The 19,675-nt window shown below is 34.5% G+C and overlaps 3 protein-coding genes across 3 annotated transcripts; 1 reads left to right on the top strand and 2 right to left on the bottom strand.

Moving 5' to 3' along the window:
- Positions 758 to 1,809, top strand: LOC108662695 (protein transport protein Sec24-like At3g07100). Its single transcript, XM_018124159.1, has 3 exons — positions 758 to 835; positions 919 to 1,107; positions 1,576 to 1,809. The coding sequence occupies exons 1-3, from the start codon at positions 758 to 760 to the stop codon at positions 1,807 to 1,809; spliced, it is 501 nt and encodes a 166-aa protein (XP_017979648.1).
- On the bottom strand, positions 4,024 to 6,231 carry LOC18593360 (probably inactive leucine-rich repeat receptor-like protein kinase At2g25790). The gene has a single exon (XM_018124158.1). It carries the CDS (start codon positions 6,229 to 6,231, stop codon positions 4,024 to 4,026), a length of 2,208 nt encoding a protein of 735 aa, XP_017979647.1.
- Positions 16,255 to 18,739, bottom strand: LOC18593359 (probably inactive leucine-rich repeat receptor-like protein kinase At2g25790). Its single transcript, XM_007020533.2, has one exon. The coding sequence runs from the start codon at positions 18,624 to 18,626 to the stop codon at positions 16,422 to 16,424; it is 2,205 nt and encodes a 734-aa protein (XP_007020595.2). The 5' UTR covers positions 18,627 to 18,739; the 3' UTR covers positions 16,255 to 16,421.

Below are 19,675 nucleotides of genomic sequence, written 5' to 3'. Positions count from 1 at the left end.
TGTTATAAGTTTTTATAAATTTTTTTCTTTAAATTTCTATGAATCATCAATTATATTGTTCTTTTTGTTAAATAGTTCTATCTTATACTTGTCATATTTTATTTGTTATGTATTCTTAAATATGCGTTGTAGCGTTGTATTATTGATTATTGTTTAAAATTTTATCAATATATCAATCTTTTATTAATCTTGGTTATATAAGATATTTTTTTATATGCTTTACATTTTATATTTTGTTGAAAGGAAATTATCTTTGAGTATTTAGTTTTTAAACAATACTGATTATATAAGAGAAAATTATTAAATTTGTATATTGTATTTAACTATTTATATTTTTCATACATTATTCATCTTCATCTTTAACCCCCCAATAAAAGTTGACTAGCTCCGCCCTTATTTGTATATATTTTTTTATGAGGATTAATTATAATGTGTATTTTTTTTAAAATTTTTGGTGATATCAATATATAAATTTTTAAAAGAATAATAGCATCTTAATTATTTTTCAATAATGTGATTTTCATTGATTTTTTAAAAAATATTCTTGAATCGCCATTTGCAGTTACCTCTGAATTCACCGCCTTTCCATCCCAGCATTGTATCGGGCCCAAGATTTTCAAATTGGTGAAAGAAGTATCTGTTTCTAAGATGTATAATGTTTTAACTTTGAGGCAATGGTAGCTGTATTTTCCACATAAATAGAATGAGATTCTTTTGCACTGATGCATGTAAGAATAAATGATCGTAAGCAAATTACATGATGGCATTACCTGTTAAAAAGTTGTTGAATCTTTTATATCCTAGCTTGATTCACGTTGATGAGTATCTTTTGGAGGTGAAAGATTTTGTGCCTTTGAATAATTTGAATAAAGATGTAGATTTTGCAAACTGTACGTCACTTCTGTCTTATCTTTGCAGCCATCTGCTCAAGCTGATGATTTAAAAACCACTGTGAAGAGACTGCCATTGATTGCAGAAAGCCTAAACTCAAGAGGCCTTTATATATATGATGATGGCTTCCGCTTCGTTATATGGTTTCGTAGAATGCTTTCGCCTGATATAGCTAGGAATTTACTTGGGGCGGACTTTGCAGCGGAATTGTCAAAGGTATGATCTCTTGTTGGTGAAGTTATTCTATGGTGGCAAGATTGTTGGATATTAGTATATATTTCATCTGCTTTAGTGACCATTTTATGTATAAAGGATACTGATGTTGTTGTTGGTCTTCAACATATATAAGATGTGCCTTAAGTGTTGGCCTTACTGTTTTATGAACTCCACCTTTAGTACAATATGTCTGATTTGATTAATAAGTAAAATTTTGGAGTGGTTCTAAATATATATAACTGAATGTCAATTGCAACCAATGACTGTGGCAATGTAATATTCTATGTAATATGCTTAGCTTGTTTTGATGGTTCTTTTATTTTTTGGAAACTTGCGTGCATACAAATTTTCTCCATGATAACCGTATCTGAAGTTAATCTGTTCCGTTGACCTTTCCTTGGCCTGCTGTGCCATGATGAGGTTGTACTTAATTCACCTGGTTCTTTATGTTTTCTATTTAAAAATCAGGTTACCCTTAGCGAGCATGATAATGAAATGTCAAGAAGGCTGATGAGGGTATTGAAGAAACTAAGAGAGAGCGACCGTTCGTATTATCAACTTTCTTATCTTGTAAGACAAGGTGAGCAACCCAGGGAAGGTTTGCTGCTTCTTGTAAATCTTCTCGAGGACCAGATGGGCGGTACCAGTGGTTATGTTGATTGGATAACGCTAATACACCGGCAAGTCCAGCAAAACGCATGATGTACTGGTAATTCTCGGAAAGGTTTCAACAATTACTCCTTTCGTTCTGAACCATTTCGAATCCAGTTTTCGCTAGAGACATTCAGTTCTATTTTGGCACCGTAATAACAAGTTATGCATCATGACTTGCTTTTGTTTCTGATGACTTCGAATTTGCAGGGGGGGTTTCATCATCTCATTGTTCTTTGTCCCAAATGTTATAAATTCAATCTGTATTCAGCCTCCGGTTGCCCCCTCAAATCTCGGGTGTTGAATAGATAGAACAGATCACCCGGAATCTTTTCAGGGAACGATTTTATTTGTTCATTACAGGATTCAATAACTAGGGTAAAAAAAAAAGAAAAGAATGTGCTATTGCACTGCTTTCATAATGAAGTGCAGAACGGATTAAATTTTGGTATATGACAGTTAAATTATTGGCAGCAAATTTTTGTGTCATAAGTTTTTCTCTTGATTTTAGGGTTTTTGGTTTAGAAAGAGGTGCGTGTGACCAATTGCCCAAAGCATTGGCTGAATATTGTTCCATGTTCAATATACTTTGGTATTTCAAAAATGTTTGTGTTTATTTTTTCAATGCTTTAAGTTTTGACTATAATTTAGTTTCGGTCCTTCAATATGGGAAATGAACATTCCGCTTTACAAATGTTGACGTTATTCATAAAATTTCATTTGATACAAAACTTCACAAATCTTGCCTTATTGAGAAAATTTCATTCAACACAAAACTTTACAAATCTTGCCGTTATTGGTAAAATTTCATTCGATATAAAGTTTCACATATTTTATCGTTATTGATAAAATTTCATATGTTATAAAATGAGTAATAAATTTAGTAAATTTAGATTTTATTTTCAAGTTTACCAAAAAGAAACGTCCAAATATCAAATATAATATTAGAGTCTATTTGAGCATAAACTTTATAAGAATTATTACATTAATTAGTGATTATTATTTGTAAAAATATAAATCTTATCGTTATTTCAAAGTTAGTGATAAAATTTCATTGTTTACAAAATGGTGATAGATTTGGTAAATTTGAATTTTATTTCTAAGTTTTTCAAGAAGAAACTTCTGAATATGGAGTATAATACTATTTTAAAAAAATTACCGAAAATATCTTAAAATAATAATAATATTCTAAATGTTGAGAAAGCAAAAATGAAGAAACTGAACCTCTATAAATAGATGCAAGGAACTGTCGCTTGTTGAGTTGGGTGTTATACCTGTGATTGTGTATTTGATTCGAGTTGGAGGCAGTGACACAAAACTTGTGGCAGGCAATCGCTTTGTAGTGATTTCAACTCAGATTGATTACCTTGGCCATGTTGCTCAAGCTCGGGCTATTCCATTGTTAGTTGAGCTTCTTCAAGGACCTGATCCTCTTGGTTGGGATGTTGCAGAGAATGCACTCCGTTTATTAGCTCATAATGAAGAAAATGTGGTTTGAATAGTTGACCACTTAGTGAGAATCTTTAGGGAAGGATGTAATGAGGAAAAAACTGAAGCTGCTTGTGTTTTTGGCTCCTTTCAGATTACAAATATTTAGTACCTTTTATGGTGTTCGTAATCTAACGAATTCCATGAGATAGAGTAGTATTGAGCAATATACTAGAGACTTTAATCTTGTGTAAGTGTTTACTTTTTGTCTTTACTGATTTTGCATTGTGATAATATTGTTCTGTAGTAGTTTTTCCTTTGCATTTCCCTTCTTCTTTTTCCAAGGTTTCTAGTCTTGCAAAGCTTCTTTCTCGAGTAGACTGGTCGAGATGCTATATCCCTCTCCAAGTAACCTCACCGGTTGCATCCATTTCCAATCAGACAAATCTTTTCCTTAACTATGTAAAACCCTTAAACTGCTTCAATGGTCTGCACTTTTTTATATAAATGTTATTGAAGAGTAGCCTTCCTAGTTTTTCAAATGGGTGAAAGTAGTAAATGTTTAGTTGTTTTTTTTTCACATAAACAGAGATGAGATTCTTTAATACAGATGCATGTAAAAATAAATGATCGAAAGCAAATTGCAAGAGAAGTCATGGGTTAAGCAAAAGTAGCAACCACACTTGACTGCCATGAATTTGTTGATGAAACACATGGCTATTTAATTACAGCAATCACTAGTACTAATAGCAAAATACAAAGACTTGTACATGAAAACAACTGGAATTGAGCATAGAGAACACATGTTGCAATAACTTCCAAAGTCATCTACATTGACTAGTTTCGTGAGCATCTTCGTCCCTTTCGATGATATTTGACTCCATACAATGCCACAAACCATTTTGGTTCACCATTTCTGAATGTAACATATCCAACAACGAGTCCAACTATCAGTCCGCATCCATAGCCTATCAACACAACTTTCCAACCAAAATTAATCTTGGTCTCTGAGTCATCTGCCTCTTTGAAGAAAGATGGGGGTGATTGGTTTCTCCTATCATTGTTGCAAGACTTTGACAACGGAAAACCGCATAGTGCCAAGTTTCCTTCATATGAGCCATTTTCAAATGTACTGAACTGTTTGCCTTGAGGAATTGGTCCTGTGAGTTGGTTATGTGAAAGATTTAAGCAGGCAAGAAATGTCATATCTTTCAATTGGTCAGGAATTTGACCGGTGAGCTTGTTTGAAGAGAGGTCTAACCATTCTAGATTGGTCAGATTTCCTATTGATATGGGGATATGACCACTAAAACTGTTATGAGAAAGGTTGAGCCCTTTAAGTGAATTAAGATTCCCAATAACATTTGGAATCTCTCCATGAAAGTTGTTGTTTGAGAGATCAATGCTCGTCAATATTGTCAGGATATGGGAAAGTCTTATGTAAAATCCTTTCACTTTCAAATTGACATCATAAAAATAAAGTCTTCCTTGCATATACTGCAAAGAATTTTGTCTTTTGCTGAAATTCATCATGGCCATCATGTTTTTTATCATACCTTTTGGAAAAGGACCAGTGAATTCATTGTTAGCAAGGTCAAGAATCCGTAACTTGGGAAAGAGATGGATGGTCTTGGAACTTTGTAAGACACCACACAAATTGTTTGACCGTAAAACAAGAACTTGTAATTCTGGTAGAGTTTCCAACCAATAGGGGAATGTGCCATTTAACTTGTTATCACCAATATCAATCATTTCCAAGCTTCTACAATTGGCCAAGGATAGTGGTAAAGGCCCTTGCAATTTATTGCAATATAAATTGAGATACCTCAACCCACAGTCCTCACCAAACGTTTCAAGGATGGTTCCGTGAAAACTGTTCATCTGTAGATCTAAGATTGTAAGATATTTGCTGAAGTTTCCTAGACATGGTGGAATTATTCCACTTAAGTTGTTATCAGATAGGCTTAGAACTTCGACGGAACTTATATTGCAGATTGAAGAAGGAATTTCTCCTGTCAAGTTGTTTGAGAAAAGGTCAACCACTTGAAGACGAGGCAAAGATGCTAGAGCATTTGGAATTTTACCAGTAAAGTTGTTGGAGAAAAGATGAAGAATCTCCAAGCTCTGCAACTCACTTATGAGTTCTGGGATCTCACCAAATAAATGATTTTCAGTAAGATCAAGTTCGACAAGCTTTTTGAGGCCAAAAATGGATCGAGGAAGCAAACCTGTAAGCTTGTTTTTGTAGAGGTAGAGGTATTGAAGATTGGTGAGGTTTCCTAGCGAGGATGGAATTTGTCCACTGAGATTGTTGTGGACAAGATCAAGATGATTCAAAGAAACTAAATTAACAAGTTCTTGGGGAATTTCACCAGAAAGGTGGTTATGGCCAAAGTAAATCCACTTCATGCTCTTCAATTTGCTTAATTCACGAGGAATTTGGCCAATCAATTCGTTACAAGCAAGAGTCAAGGCTTGCAAACTGCTGATATTTGATATGGAGCTTGGAATTCTCCCTACCAAATGATTGCCACCAAGATCAACTTCTTTTAAATTTGAACATACTACTCCAATTTGTGGTGGAATTTTCCCTGAAAGCTTGTTATTTGAAAGATCCAATATTTCCAATGAAATTGAACAGTTTGGAATTGCACCAGTCAAATTGTTTTCACTAAGATTAAGATATCGAAGTGACACAGAAAAAGCCATCTCACCAGGAATTTCACTAGAGAATTTGTTGGTTGAAAGATTGATAGTCTCAATCTTTGGCAAATGAAAGATTGATGATGAAATTATCCCAGAAATGTTTTTATCAACGAGCTCAATTACCTTCACCTTAGAAAAATTGTTGCAAGTGATTCCATGCCACATGCACAATGGGGTGGAGGAATTCCAGTTGGAGAGGAAGCTAGAAGGATCATTGATTGAAGATTTGAAGGATAAGAGCAGCTCGAGTTCTTCAACCTGAGACAAGCTAAAATGTAGTACAAATAAAAACATGAACATGAACAACAGAGATTGTGCATTAGCTCTTTTTCTAAACATTTTACAAGAAACTTTTTTAACAGGAAAAGGATGCCTTGAGTTTCGAAACTAAAAACAATTAATCCAAGACCAATAATCTTGGCCTCAAAGCTTAGGATACCAAACTGCTTAAAACACTAAGCCAAAAAACATTGAAATGAAGGGATAGAGTGGCATGAATCTGATATGCATCCTAGCTCTTAGAAGAACATGGATTTAAGTTAGAACAAAGGGTTTTTTGAACTATTGAGGTGATGATCTATATTAGGGTAGGGAGAGGCAGATTTTTGAGTGTATAGAGATGGTGGTGGAGGCTCTTGAACGTTTTATAGAGAAAACATTACGTCAAGATTAAAATATTTAATTTTAAGATTAATAAATTTGATACGTTATACTGTGGGAATTGTTACTTTAAACATTTTATTCTGTAGATAACTTAGAAAATAAGATAATGAGGTACACAGCTTTTATGAAGCAGGGTTGGGAGCTGAGATTCTTGTGGAAAATATAGCTATCTAAAGCAACCTGCAATCGGAATAGGTCCAAATTCAATCACCCCACTTTTATCATTAACCTGATTTACTGACTTGCTTTTGTGCTTCTATTAATTCTTAATTGCCTCAAGTCCGTTTTCTGTTCATATTCCACTTTTTAATGCTTTTATATTTCAGCATTTGCCAGAAATTTCAACAAGTAGATGACTGTTTGCATGAAAAGATTAAGTGGATTCATTCTGCAAAACGTTTTCATGGACCCTCTCTGTCTAATCTTCCTTTTTTGGTATCTGGCAAAGTGTCTCTCTTCATCACAACCAGAGTTCCTATCCACACGTTGGAGCTTGGAATTTTTCCCCACCAAATAATGGGCACCAAGATCAAGTGTTTTTAGATTCAAGCAGCGTCCAATATTTGGTGGAATTTGACCAATTAATAGGTTTCCAGCCAGGGTGCAGACCGGTGATATTTGATATAGAGCTTGGGATTTTCCCCAGCAAATAATTCAAAGCAAGACTCCAATTTCTGATGGAATTTTACCCGATAACATGTTGTTCAAAAAATCTAATATTTCAAGTGAAACTTAACAATTTGGAATAATTGAACCAGTGACATTATTGTTGCTAAGATTGAGATAACGAATTGAAGCAGAAGAAACCATGTCACCTGGATTTTCACCGGAGAGTTGATAGGTAGAAAGATTACATTAATAATCTCGATATCTCACAGATGAAAGATTGATGAGGAAACCGTCCGAATAACATTTATCCTCAGTGAATTCAATGGCTTTTACGTAAGAAAAACTATTGCAAGTGATTCCGTGCTAAAGGCAGAAAGGGTCAGACGAATTCCAATCGGAGAAGAAGCCGAACGGATCATTGATTGAGGATTTGAAGGATAAGAGAAGCTCAACTTCGTCACCCTGAGAGAGGCCAATCTGTAGTAACAAAAATAAGGTGAACATGAACAATACTATTCAGTGGGCTAGATTTAGCTAAGGTCGAAATTGCTTGGTGTGACTTCGTTGGGCTAGCTGAGGAAACGAAGCATCCTAGTGGAATATTATTCAATCTGTTTTTTTCTTCAGCATTTATAGATTTTTGTCTAAAATTGAAGAAATTATTGGCATTGACAGGGACTACCTTTGAAGACTTCTGGAGTTTCTTCACATCGGTTTTACCAAGTCCAGATTAATTATTGCTTAAAGCACATCTTAGCTTTCCTAGAATAGATTAATTCCTTTTTGTAATAAGTTTTCTGGAGCTTAATGTGGTATTCAGAAAATTTTAAGAACGTACTCTTTCACATCGACTCAATTTTCAATGAAAATTTGAATCATAAGAACGTATCGACATAAAGAGTACTTGAAAATGAAATTAACGACTCAATTACTAAATATGGATCACAATTAATTAATGGTCACACATCTTTGTCTATCTTTTTGTTTGATTGTCAATTTTTGTTTTCAAAGTTAATTTGTGCATTTAATAGTTCGATTATATATAAACTATATATGTAGGGAAAGGATCCTCTCCACTACCTCATCTTACTGTGATTAATGCACATTCAATTAAATCTAAGGCCAATATTTGTTCAAAGTATTATCTCTTTTAATTAATTTTCATTTTAATACTGATCTTGTCTTAATTGCTAAATCATAGTATTGATATAAGGATCTTAGGTTCTTTGTTTCTAGGAATTTCTATAGTTCTGGCATTTAATACTTAGATCATCTCAAGGTAATTATGCGCATTCAAATAATTGTTCAAGTTATTAATTTTTCAATGAAGCTTCATTTATCTTCCTACTCAATTTTTAAAATCATTAAAAATATCAGTCATAGATTTATCTGTAATTTCTAAGTGCATGGTTATACAACTCAGTGATTGTCAAAGCTGAAGCTTATTTTGATTATCCAACTCATAACTCTTTTTTTAGAAGATTATTAATATATAAATTTTTTAATAAAATCTAGCTTTTGACCCCACTCCCTAAAAAATTATAAAAAAATTAGTGGGTTCATAATATTATTAAATATATAAAATTCTAAAAAAAAATATAATAAATAAAATTTTTGAATGGCCATAAGTGGGGTAACTGAGTTTGGACCTACATGCCTATTTTTCTCCATTGCACGTTGATTTTAGATAGCTGTATTTATTGACCCTGATTCAATACGGTAAGTCTTCTCGGTCTTCTTACCTGAACCCTTAATCACGGGCTGTAATCTTTTCCTTTTTCTCCCAGTCTTCTCCAACCCTGTCTCAAATAGAAGATATAAGAAATGTACAAGGAGAGATGAAGGTAAAAGCAGGAGACTTGGCACTTTCCGAAAGCACATGGAGTCTTATTTAATGGAAAAGGATGATGGATGATTTAAGTATTCATAAGCATGAGAAGCACGCAAAGACTTGCTTTTTGTGTTTTATTTATTCTAATGTTTTTATATCACAGCTAGCATTTGCCAGAAATTTCAAAAGGTGGATGCTTCTTTGCACCTACAGCTTAGGACCCAAGAAGTTGATGATAGATTTATTTATTTTTATCCCAAGATGGAAGACCATAGATTTCAATATCTTCACACATTGGAAGCTTTATGCTGGTGAGTTCACTCTGCAATAAGTTTTCCTGCAAATTCTCTGTCTGATTTTCCTTTTGGCTATCTGGCAAAGTGACTCTCTTCTTCACAATCAGAATCCTATCCACACAAAATCCTAGCATCTCTCTGGGTAGAGGATTTCTAACCTGATCATTTAATTATATGATCTGCTGATGAAATACATGGATATTTTATAACTGCATATTACCAAAACTTACGGTACTGATAAAACCATGACCATGAATACTTGACCGTGGACTGAAAACATCTGGAAGTAAACACACAGAATCAAATGCTACCAACGCCTTGCCAAAGTCATCTGCATTGCCTAATTCCATGACCATCTTCTTGCCTTTCAATCATATTTTCCTTGAACCAATGCCATAAACCGTTTTGCTTTACCTGTTTTGAGTGCAACATATCCAATGACAACTCCAAATATCAGTCCATATCCGTATACTATCAACACACCTTTCCAACTAAAACTGCTTTCAGTCTCCAACTCATCTGCCTCTTCCAAGATTGCTGAAGGTGGTTGTTGTCTCTTATCTTTGCTGCAACCTTTTGATAATGGAAACCCACATAGTCCCAAGTTTCCTCCGTAGCATTTTCAAATGTACTGAACTGTTTGCCATTAGGAATGGGTCCTACGAGTTGGTTACGTGAAAGATTCAAGAAGGCAAGAAATTAATGTCAGATCTATCAGTTTCTGAGGAATCTGTCCATTGAGCTTGTGTGAAGAGAAGTCTAACCATTCAAGACTCGTTAAATTTCCCATAGATGCAGGGATATGACCACTAAGGCTGTTATGAGAAAGGTTGAGCCCTCTAAGTGAACTAAGCTTTCCAATAACATTTGGAATCTCTCCATGAAAGTTATTGTTTGAGAGGTCAATGCTTGTGAATGTTGTCAAAATTTTCTCAAATTCAATCTCAAATCCTTTGTCAGTTAAACTCACAGAGTAATGATAAGACAAATTTCCTGCTTGCATATATGAAGAAGTTTGTTGTTCATTGCGATTCCACATCAATGTACCCTTTGGGAAAAGGGCCGGTGAAATCATTGTTAGCGAGGTCCAAAATTGGTAACTTGAGAAAAGCATGGCTGATCTCGGGACTTGGTAAGAAACTGTGCAATTTGTTTGATCTTAAAACAAGAACTTGCAATTCTGGTAGTGTTTCCAACCAGTGAGGGAATGTATCCTTGATCTTGTTGTTACCAAGATCCAACACTTCGATGTTTCTACAATTGGCCAGAGATGGTGGTAATGACCCTTCCAATTTATTACCGTTGATGTTAAGATTCTTCAAGCCACAGTACTTGTCAAATGTCTCAGGAATGGATCCATGAAACCTATTCATTCGCAATTCCAAGACTGAAAGACGTTTGCTGAAGTTTCCCAAACATTATGGAATTGTCCCATTTAAGTTGTTATGAGACAACTTCATGGTCTCCACCTCCCACTCGTAAATTCAAATTTATGTCGACGGCTCGGCCAAAGGCAAGCCATGATATGTTCTTGTTAATACAAAACAGAGGCATCAGGCATTCAAAGAAGAAAGTGAAAAGCAATGAAAAACAGAACTTGGTTAATATCGATTGTCATTAACTGAAGAAAGATGTACCAATGTATACATGAGTTGTTTGACTAACACTTGTACAAAATATCCAAGTGTTTAACACAGCATTAAGGTAAGCATGTAATGCTTACACGTTCTAAGGACATGTTGCAGCAGCAGACAATCTAACTTATTAAACCAGTACAACAAAGCAAAGTGGACACTTGTCCTGTACATAGTTAGACAAAATGACATTCAAGCTAGTTTTTATCTCAACAGATATTTTCAAGATAAATTCCTGGATTAATCAATACATTCTAAAGCAATTTATGATAGCCATCTATTTGCTGATGAAACACATGGCTACTTTATATAGCAATTACTAATACATATAGCAAAATAGAAAGACATGTCCATGAAAACAACTTGAATTGAGTGCAGAGAAACACATGTTGTAATAACTTCCAAAGTCATGCATTGACTAGTTTCCTGAGCATTGTCTTCCCTTTCCATGATTTTTGACTTGAAACAATGTCACAAACCATTTTGGTTCACCATTTCTGAATGTAACATATCTGACTATGACTCCAAATATCAGTCCGCATCCATAGCCCATCAACACAACATTGAGAAACCCATGATATTAACTTGTAGAAGATCCCCGTTAATTTTCAACACCTAATGACGCACATATATAATTAAAGTAATGAACTGCAACGGATTTTCATACTGCAGGTTTGCTTTGTGATAAAGCACATAAATTAATGGGGTGATTGAATTTGGACCTACATCACCATTTTTCTCCGTTGCAGGCTTACTTTTAGATAGCTTGTTGAGAATCCAGTGATTCCAGATGGTGCTGCAGAAGAAGATGAAATTGTGCACTAAATCAACTACTTGTTGAAGGAAGGAAAAAGATGGAAAACGGTATCGCTTTAGCTGTTGAGTTAGTGTTTAGTGAAACTCATTAATTATTGTCAGTTTGATTCTTAGTTATTTGTTTGCTTAAAACGTTTTTGCTGGTGTCGTTTTATTTGGCTGCTTGTAAGGCTGAAAAGCCACGTTTGTTTTGCCTATTTTTGACTTTCCTCTTAGCTGTTGAAGTCCGTTGTAATGCACAGAAATTCAAGTTTGTATTTGTAACACCTCGTATTTTCGTATAGTAGTCAAGATAACCATATCAATAAGACGAAGGGTCACTGATGTAAATTTAAGTGTCGAAGAGTGGTTACGAGTGAAGAAAATATCTTAGAATAAAATATTATTTTATAAATAAAATAATATTAAAATATTAAATATTTTATTAATCACGAAAATTAATTCGAAAGAAAGGAATATGATTAATTTAAGTAGGAGAGAAGAAGAAAAGAAGAATTTTGGAGAAAAATGATAATAATTGTATTGCATGATTTTTATTAAATTGAGCTAGCGCGATAAGTAAATATTTAAATATTATGGTAATATCGCGTTGAAGTACAATTTCGACATTTTTATTGGATACATGTGAAGGAAAAAAGATAGAAGGAAATTGAAATTTAATAAATATTGAAAAGATCAAATTATAAGGATGAAAGTTATGGTGAATAAAGAATAAAAATTAAAACTAGTTGTATGAACTTTGATTGAGGTAATGGTGATAAAATGTTGAAAGAATAAAATAGATTGAATGTGGTTTGGATGGGACCATTAAATAATAAATAAAATATAAAGTAAAAATGGTGTAAAGGGTAAAAGAATAACAGAATAAATAAATAAGGAAGACAAAGAAGAAGAAATGAACAGCAAAATGAGGATAAATGTCCGTGTGATCAATACTTGAAGAAAAGTGCAAGAAAAGTCAACAAATAAAAAAAAAATGGACGGATAAAGGATTAAGCCGGCCAAAGTGGACAAAAAGAAAAGAAAGAAATGATGGTAGGGGCCAGTTGAATGTAAAGCCATCAAGGAAAAAAAAAAAGAAATAGTTGACAAATACATTGACTTGTCCAACTTGTCCCCCACATGTGAAATTAATATCAAATAAAATTATTGTCTTTCTCCTCCCAAGAAGGATTGACATTTTAAGAGCAAAAAATGGGATAAGGTCGGCTGAAGAAGGACCAAGAAAAGGAGAGAAAGAGTGCTGGTGAGAGAGCAGAAAATGGCAACTGGAGAGTGCAGTTTATGAGGCAAAGAAAAGGGGGAAAGAGTGCTGGTGAGAAAGTTGAAAAATGGCAGTAGGAGGGTGAGAAAGAGAGGCTGTGTTGCTACCAGTTTGTGCAGGAAAAATAGAGGCTATTTGCTGCCGGATTGTGAAGGACAAAGGGGGCTTTGTGCTGCCAGTTTTTGAGGGAGGTAGGAGAGGTTGTGAAGCTGATTTTGAGAGAGAGAAGGCCAATCGGGCGGTGCAAGTGAGGAGGAGGGAAAGGCCGACCAGGTGAAAAAAAAAAGAGAGAGAAGAAAAAAAAAGAAATAAAATAAAATGATGAATGAATGAATGAAATGAAAAAAGAAAAGAAAAGAGTGGGCATAGCCTAATAAGGAAAAGTGGAAAGAGCCCATGAGAAAGGCCTAATAGCAACAAGGAAGGAGGCCCAGTGGAAACAAGGAAGGGTAGGCCCAAAAGAGCAAGAAAAAGAAGAGAAAAACAAGGAAGAAAAGAAAATACAAAGGTAAAGGAAGTGAGCTGTGTCGGAGTGTCAAACGAAATAACGAGCCATTAACAAGTAGAAATAGCAATGTAGTATCTCGCTATGTCGAGGTAAGTAGGGGGTGTCAATTTTAAAAATTTTCGTAACTATATATATGTATTTATGTATGATTTATTTTACATGCAAAATTGTGGACAGTATGAGTTGGTAGAATTCTAAGAAATTTTGTGATTGCTATAGTTTTTTAAACGTGTTTTGAATATATATATGTATACTTGTACGTAAAGTATTTTACCCTGGGAAACAAGCCTTTCAAGATGATTTACATCAAAGAAAAATGTGCCTTACATTTGTGTGGTGTGCATTCATGGAGTTTAATTACATATTCACCATGCCATTTTGAAATGAGAATCGCATGCAAAAGTTTATTGTATACAGTTTTATGAAAAGAGAGTTTTATCTTGATAAGGCGATCGGTATTTAAAAAATGATTTGAAAAGATTCTATGAAAACCCGATTTAGATTTTTAAACGGTTTTACTAAACCAAGAGATTTGAGAGTAGGCTGGCTGTCACTTCGGTTAAGTGTGACCCTCATGCATGAGTGAGCTCTAGTTAAAGAACTTTCGGATCGCCGACGGGCAGTTAGGCGTGGCGAGGGCCACAACCTGTGATATATGTATGCATGGCTAGGCCACCAGTGATTTACGCAATTGCAACCGCCTGATATCTCCGATGTCGGCCAACATTGTTGAGATAGCCATGGCATATGGGAATCCGGTGGAAGCAATGCTCCCGGATGTTATTACGTGGTAGCGAGACCACGAGTTTATTTTCATTCCCTACTCGAGAGTGGCATCTCTGGGTTTTCAAACTCATATTTCTTTGCATGGTGAAAACGGAATTAAACGATTTTTTCGCAGCTCCTCTATTTTTGCGGAGAAATGAATTTTAACTCCTCGCGTACGAGGCGATTTGTGATTTATGTATAAGTTTAAATAACATTCGATTTCATGGGAGTTTACTTGAATTTATTAAATTGATTTGAGTAAAATGTCAATTGATTTCGACGGCGAAAATCCTTTTATGTACAATTGTTTTACAACAATATTTCAAATGATTGTTTTGAAAAAGGTTATTGATTTGTTTCTGAGGGGAAACTTTTATCTACTTGGTTGATTTACCACTTGAAATGATTACAATGCATAAGAAATTCTCTGTTTTTCATATAAGGCATAAATGTCTGTTTGAAATAAATTATTTTTATAATCCTGCATTTTTAATATAAACTGATCTACTGTTTGCTTGTTTTCCATCTACGCCCTACTTACGGAGTCGATGATCACTGAGTTTGTGAGACTCACACCCCTCTTTTTCCCTTTTTGCAGATAAGGATTGGCTTAGTGTGTAATCATCAGCACGTTCGGTCCACTGCAAAATAGGTAAAGACATCTCATAGCATTTTATCCCGAGTCACTCTGCTGTTAGAGGTTGAGTTGTAGTACTCTGGTTTTACTATGTAAACAAATATTAGTTTTGATATAAATGAAAATTTGAGATTTTTGAACTCAATGTATTTAATTGTGATGTCATGACTTAAAGTCAAAATTTAATGACTATGCTTGTTGTTGAACTCATGTTATAAATATATATGGTTCAAACATTAATACGGTTTAGTAAAAGTGTACAATGAGTTATTGAGAAATTTCTTTTAGGCTTGTTCGGGACTTGACGGGATCTCTCGGAGGTCTCGGACGTCGGTAGCGACCGAGGAGGGATTGTTATAGTATTTCTGTGCTTAGGGGGTTTTACTCTTTTCATTTTATTCCCCGATTTCCTTGGCTTGGTCTGTTGCTACTCATATATATTCTTGAGATTAAAATAGTTATATGTTCCTTCTCCAATTTTTTGGTTTTATAAAAATCTCTTCCTTATTCTCAATTTAATTTTAGCTCCTTTGTTCTTTAGCTTAGCTTCATCAGAAATTTTACATAACCTTTTTGACCCTGATTCAATACCTTAAGTCTTTTTGGTCTTCTTAATCACCAGCTATAATTTCTCTTCTTTTTTCCCACATTAATCTCATATCTCTGTCATCTCATAAAAAATTAGAAGATTTAAGAAATGTACAAAGAGAGATGAAGATGAAAAGTAGGAGATTGGCATATTTCGAAAGCAAATGGAGTCTTATTTAATGGAAAAGGATAGTGGATAATATAAGTATTCATAAGCTTTCGAGACAGTATTATCAGACTTTATGGTCTTCGTAATTTGATGAATTCTATGGGACAGAGTAGTATTGAGCAGCATACCATAGACCCTGATCTTGTCTAATTGGTTACTTTTTGGTTACATTGATCTTGCATTGTGACAATATTGTTTTATAGTTTTTCATTTGTATTTCCCTTCTTCTTCCTTGTTTTCTAGTCTTGCAAAGCTTCCTTCTCGAGTCACGTGATCGAGAAGCGATATCCCTCTCCAATTAACCCCAAAGGTTGTGTCCATTTCCAATCAGTCAAATCATTTTTGAAACTAGTAAAACCCTTAAACTGCTTCAATGGTTTGCACTTTTTTTATATAAATATTGTTTTTGAAGAGTAGTCATTCGATTTTTTCCAATTGGTGAATTTAGTATCTGTTTTAACATTGAGGCAATGGTAGCTGTATTTTCCACATATACAGAAATGGGATTCTTTTGTACAGATGCATGTAAGAATAAATGATCAAGAGCAAATTGCAAGAGAAGTCATGCAGTAAGCAAAACCAGCAACCACACTTCACTGCCATGTATTTGCTGAGGAAGCACATGGCTATTTAATTACAGTAATAACTAGTACTAATAGCAAAATACAAAGACATGTCCATGAAAACAACTAAAATAGAGTACAGAGAACACATGTTGCAATAACTTTGAAAGTCATCTGTATTGACTAGTTCCGTGAGCATCTTCTTCCCTTTCGATGATATTTGACTCCATACAATGTCACAAACCATTTTGGTTCACCATTTCTAAAAGTAACATATCCGATAACGACACCGAATATTATTCCACATCCGTATCCCATCAACACAACTTTCCAGCCAAAATTGATCTCAGTCTCTGAGTCATTTGCCTCTTTCAAGAATGATGGAGATGATTGTTTTCTCCCATCGTTTTTGCAAGACTTTGACAATGGCAAACCGCATAGTGCCAAGTTTCCTTCGTATGAGCCATTTTCAAATGTATTGAACTGTTTGCCTTGAGGAATTGGTCCTGTGAGTTGGTTATACGAAAGATTTAAGAAAGCAAGAAATGTCATATCTTTCAATTGATCAGGAATTTGACCGGTGAGCTGGTTTGAAGAGAGGTCTAACCATTCGAGATTGGCCAAATTTCCCATTGACATTGGGATATGACCACTAAGACTGTTATGAGAAAGGTTGAGTCCTCTAAGTAAACTAAGCTTTCCAATAACATTTGGAATCTCTCCATGAAAGTTATTGTTTGAGAGGTCAATGCTTGTGAATGTTGTCAAGATATGAAGTTTAATGTAAAACCCTTTCACTGTCAAATTTACATGATAACTATAGTATCTTCCTTGCATATATTGCAAAGAACTATGCTGTTCACCTAGATTCATCATGGCCTTCATGTTCTTTATTATGCCTTTGGGCATAGGACCAGTGAATTCATTATTAGCAAGGTCAAGAATCCGTAACTTGGGAAAGGGATGGATGGTTTTGGAACTTTGTAAGATACCACGCAATTTGTTTGACCGTAAAACAAGAACTTGTAATTTTGACAGAGTATCCAGCCAATAAGGGAATGCACCATTTAACTTGTTGTCACCAATATCCATCATTTCTAGGTTTTTACAGTTGGCCAAAGATCGTGGTAAAGATCCTTCCAATTTATTTCCATTTAAGTTGAGATTCCTCAACCCACAGTCCTCACCAAAAGTTTCAGGGATGGTTCCATGAAAGCTATTCATCTCCAAATCTAAGATTGAAAGACCTTTGCTGAAGTTTCCTAGACATGGTGGAATGATCCCACTTAAGTTGTTATCAAATAGGTCTAGCACTTCAATGGAACTTGTATTGCAGATCGAAGAAGGAATTTCTTCAGTCAAGCTATTTGAGTAAAAACTAACAACTTGAATATAAGGCAAATATGCTAAAGCATTTGGAATTTTACCAATAAAGTTGTTGGAGTAAAGATGAAGAACCTGCAAGCTTCGCAACTCAATTATGAGTTCTGGGATCTCACCAAGTAAATAATTTTCACTAAGATCAAGTTCGACAAGCTTTTTGAGGCCAAAAATGGATCGAGGAAGCAAACCTGTGAGCTTGTTTCTGTAGAGGAAGAGGTATTGAAGATTGGTGAGGTTTCCTAGCGAGGATGGAATTTGTCCATTGAGATTGTTGTAGACAAGATCAAGATGATTCAAAGAAACTAAATCAACAAGTTCTTGCGGAATTTCGCCAGAAAGGTGGTTATAGCCAAAGTAAATCCACTTCATGCTCTTCAGTTTGCTTAATTCACGAGGAATTTGGCCAATCAATTTGTTACCAGCAAGAGTCAAGGCTTGCAAACTGCTGATATTTGATATGGAGCTTGGAATTCTCCCTACCAAATAATTGCCACCAAGATCAAGTTCTTTTAAATTTGAACATTCTACTCCAATTTGTGGTGGAATTTTCCCTGAAAGGCTATTAGCTGAAAGATCCAATATTTCCAATGAAGTTGAACAGTTTGGAACTGTATCAGTTAAATAGTTTTGACTAAGATTAAGATATTGAAGTGACATAGAAAAAGCCATGTCATACGGAATTTCACCAAAGAGATTGTTGGTCGAAAGATCGATACTCTCAATCTTAGGCAAATGAAAGATTGAAGATAAAATTGCCCCAGAAATATTTTTGTTAGTGAGTTGAATTATCTTTACCTTGGAAAATTTGTTGCAAGTGATTCCATGCCACAGGCACAACGGGGTAGAGGAATTCCAGTTGGAGAGGAAGCCAGATGGATCATTGATTGAAGATTTGAAGGATAAGAGCAGCTTGAGTTCATCAACTTGAGACAAGCTAAAATTTAGTACTAATAAAACCATAAACATGGACAACAGTGAGTGTACTTTAGCTCTTTTGTTTAACATTTTCCAGGATCTTTTAACAGGGAAATTGAGGAAGTCTTGAGCTTGGAGACTAACAAATAATTAATCCCAAGAGGTTTTTGAACAATTGAGGCGATGAAATTAGGGTGGGTAGAGGCAGATTTTGGAGTGTATGGAGATGGTGGAGACTCTTTAACATTTTATAGGAAAAAGATTAGGTCAAGAAACTCATGATAATGCGTGAAAAATGAGTTATTTGCTTTTTCTTTGCAAAAAATAAGAGAACATTAAAAATAAAAAATAAAAGATAAAGAATAAAAAAGCAAATAGTAAACAGAACATAATTGCTTCCCTTTATAACTTAAATAAAACAAAATTCAATTTTAAGTTTAATATTATATACATTTGGTTAAATCAATTTCCAACACCTCATGAAGGATGCATAAATGTATAGTTAAAAGTAACGAATTGCAACAGATTTCGATACTGCAGATTTGCACATAAGTGGGGTCATTAAGTTTGGACCTACATGCCTATTTTCCTCCATTGCAGATTTTCAATACGTGAAGTCTTCTTGGTCTTCTTACTTGAACCCTTAATCACGGGCTTTACATAATCTTTTCCTCCATTGCAGGTTGGTTTTGGATAGCTTTATTGACCCTGATTCAATACGTTAAGTCTTCTTGGTCTTCTTAATGACTTGAACCCTTAATCAGGGGCTATAATCTTTTCTTTTTTCCCACTGTAAATAACATCCCAGTCATCTCCACCGAAATAGAAGATATAAGAAATGTGTTTAAGGATAATGGATGATTTAAGTATTCATAAACCTGAGAATCACGCAAAGAACCTGATTTACTGACTTGCTTTTGTGTTTTTATTAATTCTAAATTGCCTCAAGTCCTTTTTCTGTTCATATTCTACATTCTAATGTGTTTATATCACAGCATTTGGCAGAAATTTCAAAAGGTAGATGATTCTTTGCACGTAAAGCTTAGGTCCCAGTAACTTGACTTAGGAAATTACACTATATTATGGACGTTTGTTCTTTTGGTCCCTATACTTGACTTTAAGGATGCTTAATTATAAAA

This window comes from Theobroma cacao, chromosome 7 (genome assembly GCF_000208745.1).
Source record: "Theobroma cacao cultivar B97-61/B2 chromosome 7, Criollo_cocoa_genome_V2, whole genome shotgun sequence".
Taxonomy (NCBI): domain Eukaryota; kingdom Viridiplantae; phylum Streptophyta; class Magnoliopsida; order Malvales; family Malvaceae; genus Theobroma; species Theobroma cacao.
This window is presented reverse-complemented; position numbering and strand designations above follow the sequence as displayed.

Coding starts and splice junctions, on each gene's coding strand:
- LOC108662695 (XM_018124159.1), top strand. CDS start 758: ATGATGGCATTACCTGTTAAAAAGTTGTTGAATCTTTTATATCCTAGC. Junction 836..918: donor TTGATGAGTATCTTTTGGAG/GTGAAAGATTTT, acceptor TTATCTTTGCAG/CCATCTGCTCAAGCTGATGA. Junction 1,108..1,575: donor TTGCAGCGGAATTGTCAAAG/GTATGATCTCTT, acceptor TTTAAAAATCAG/GTTACCCTTAGCGAGCATGA.
- LOC18593360 (XM_018124158.1), bottom strand. CDS start 6,231: ATGTTTAGAAAAAGAGCTAATGCACAATCTCTGTTGTTCATGTTCATG.
- LOC18593359 (XM_007020533.2), bottom strand. CDS start 18,626: ATGTTAAACAAAAGAGCTAAAGTACACTCACTGTTGTCCATGTTTATG.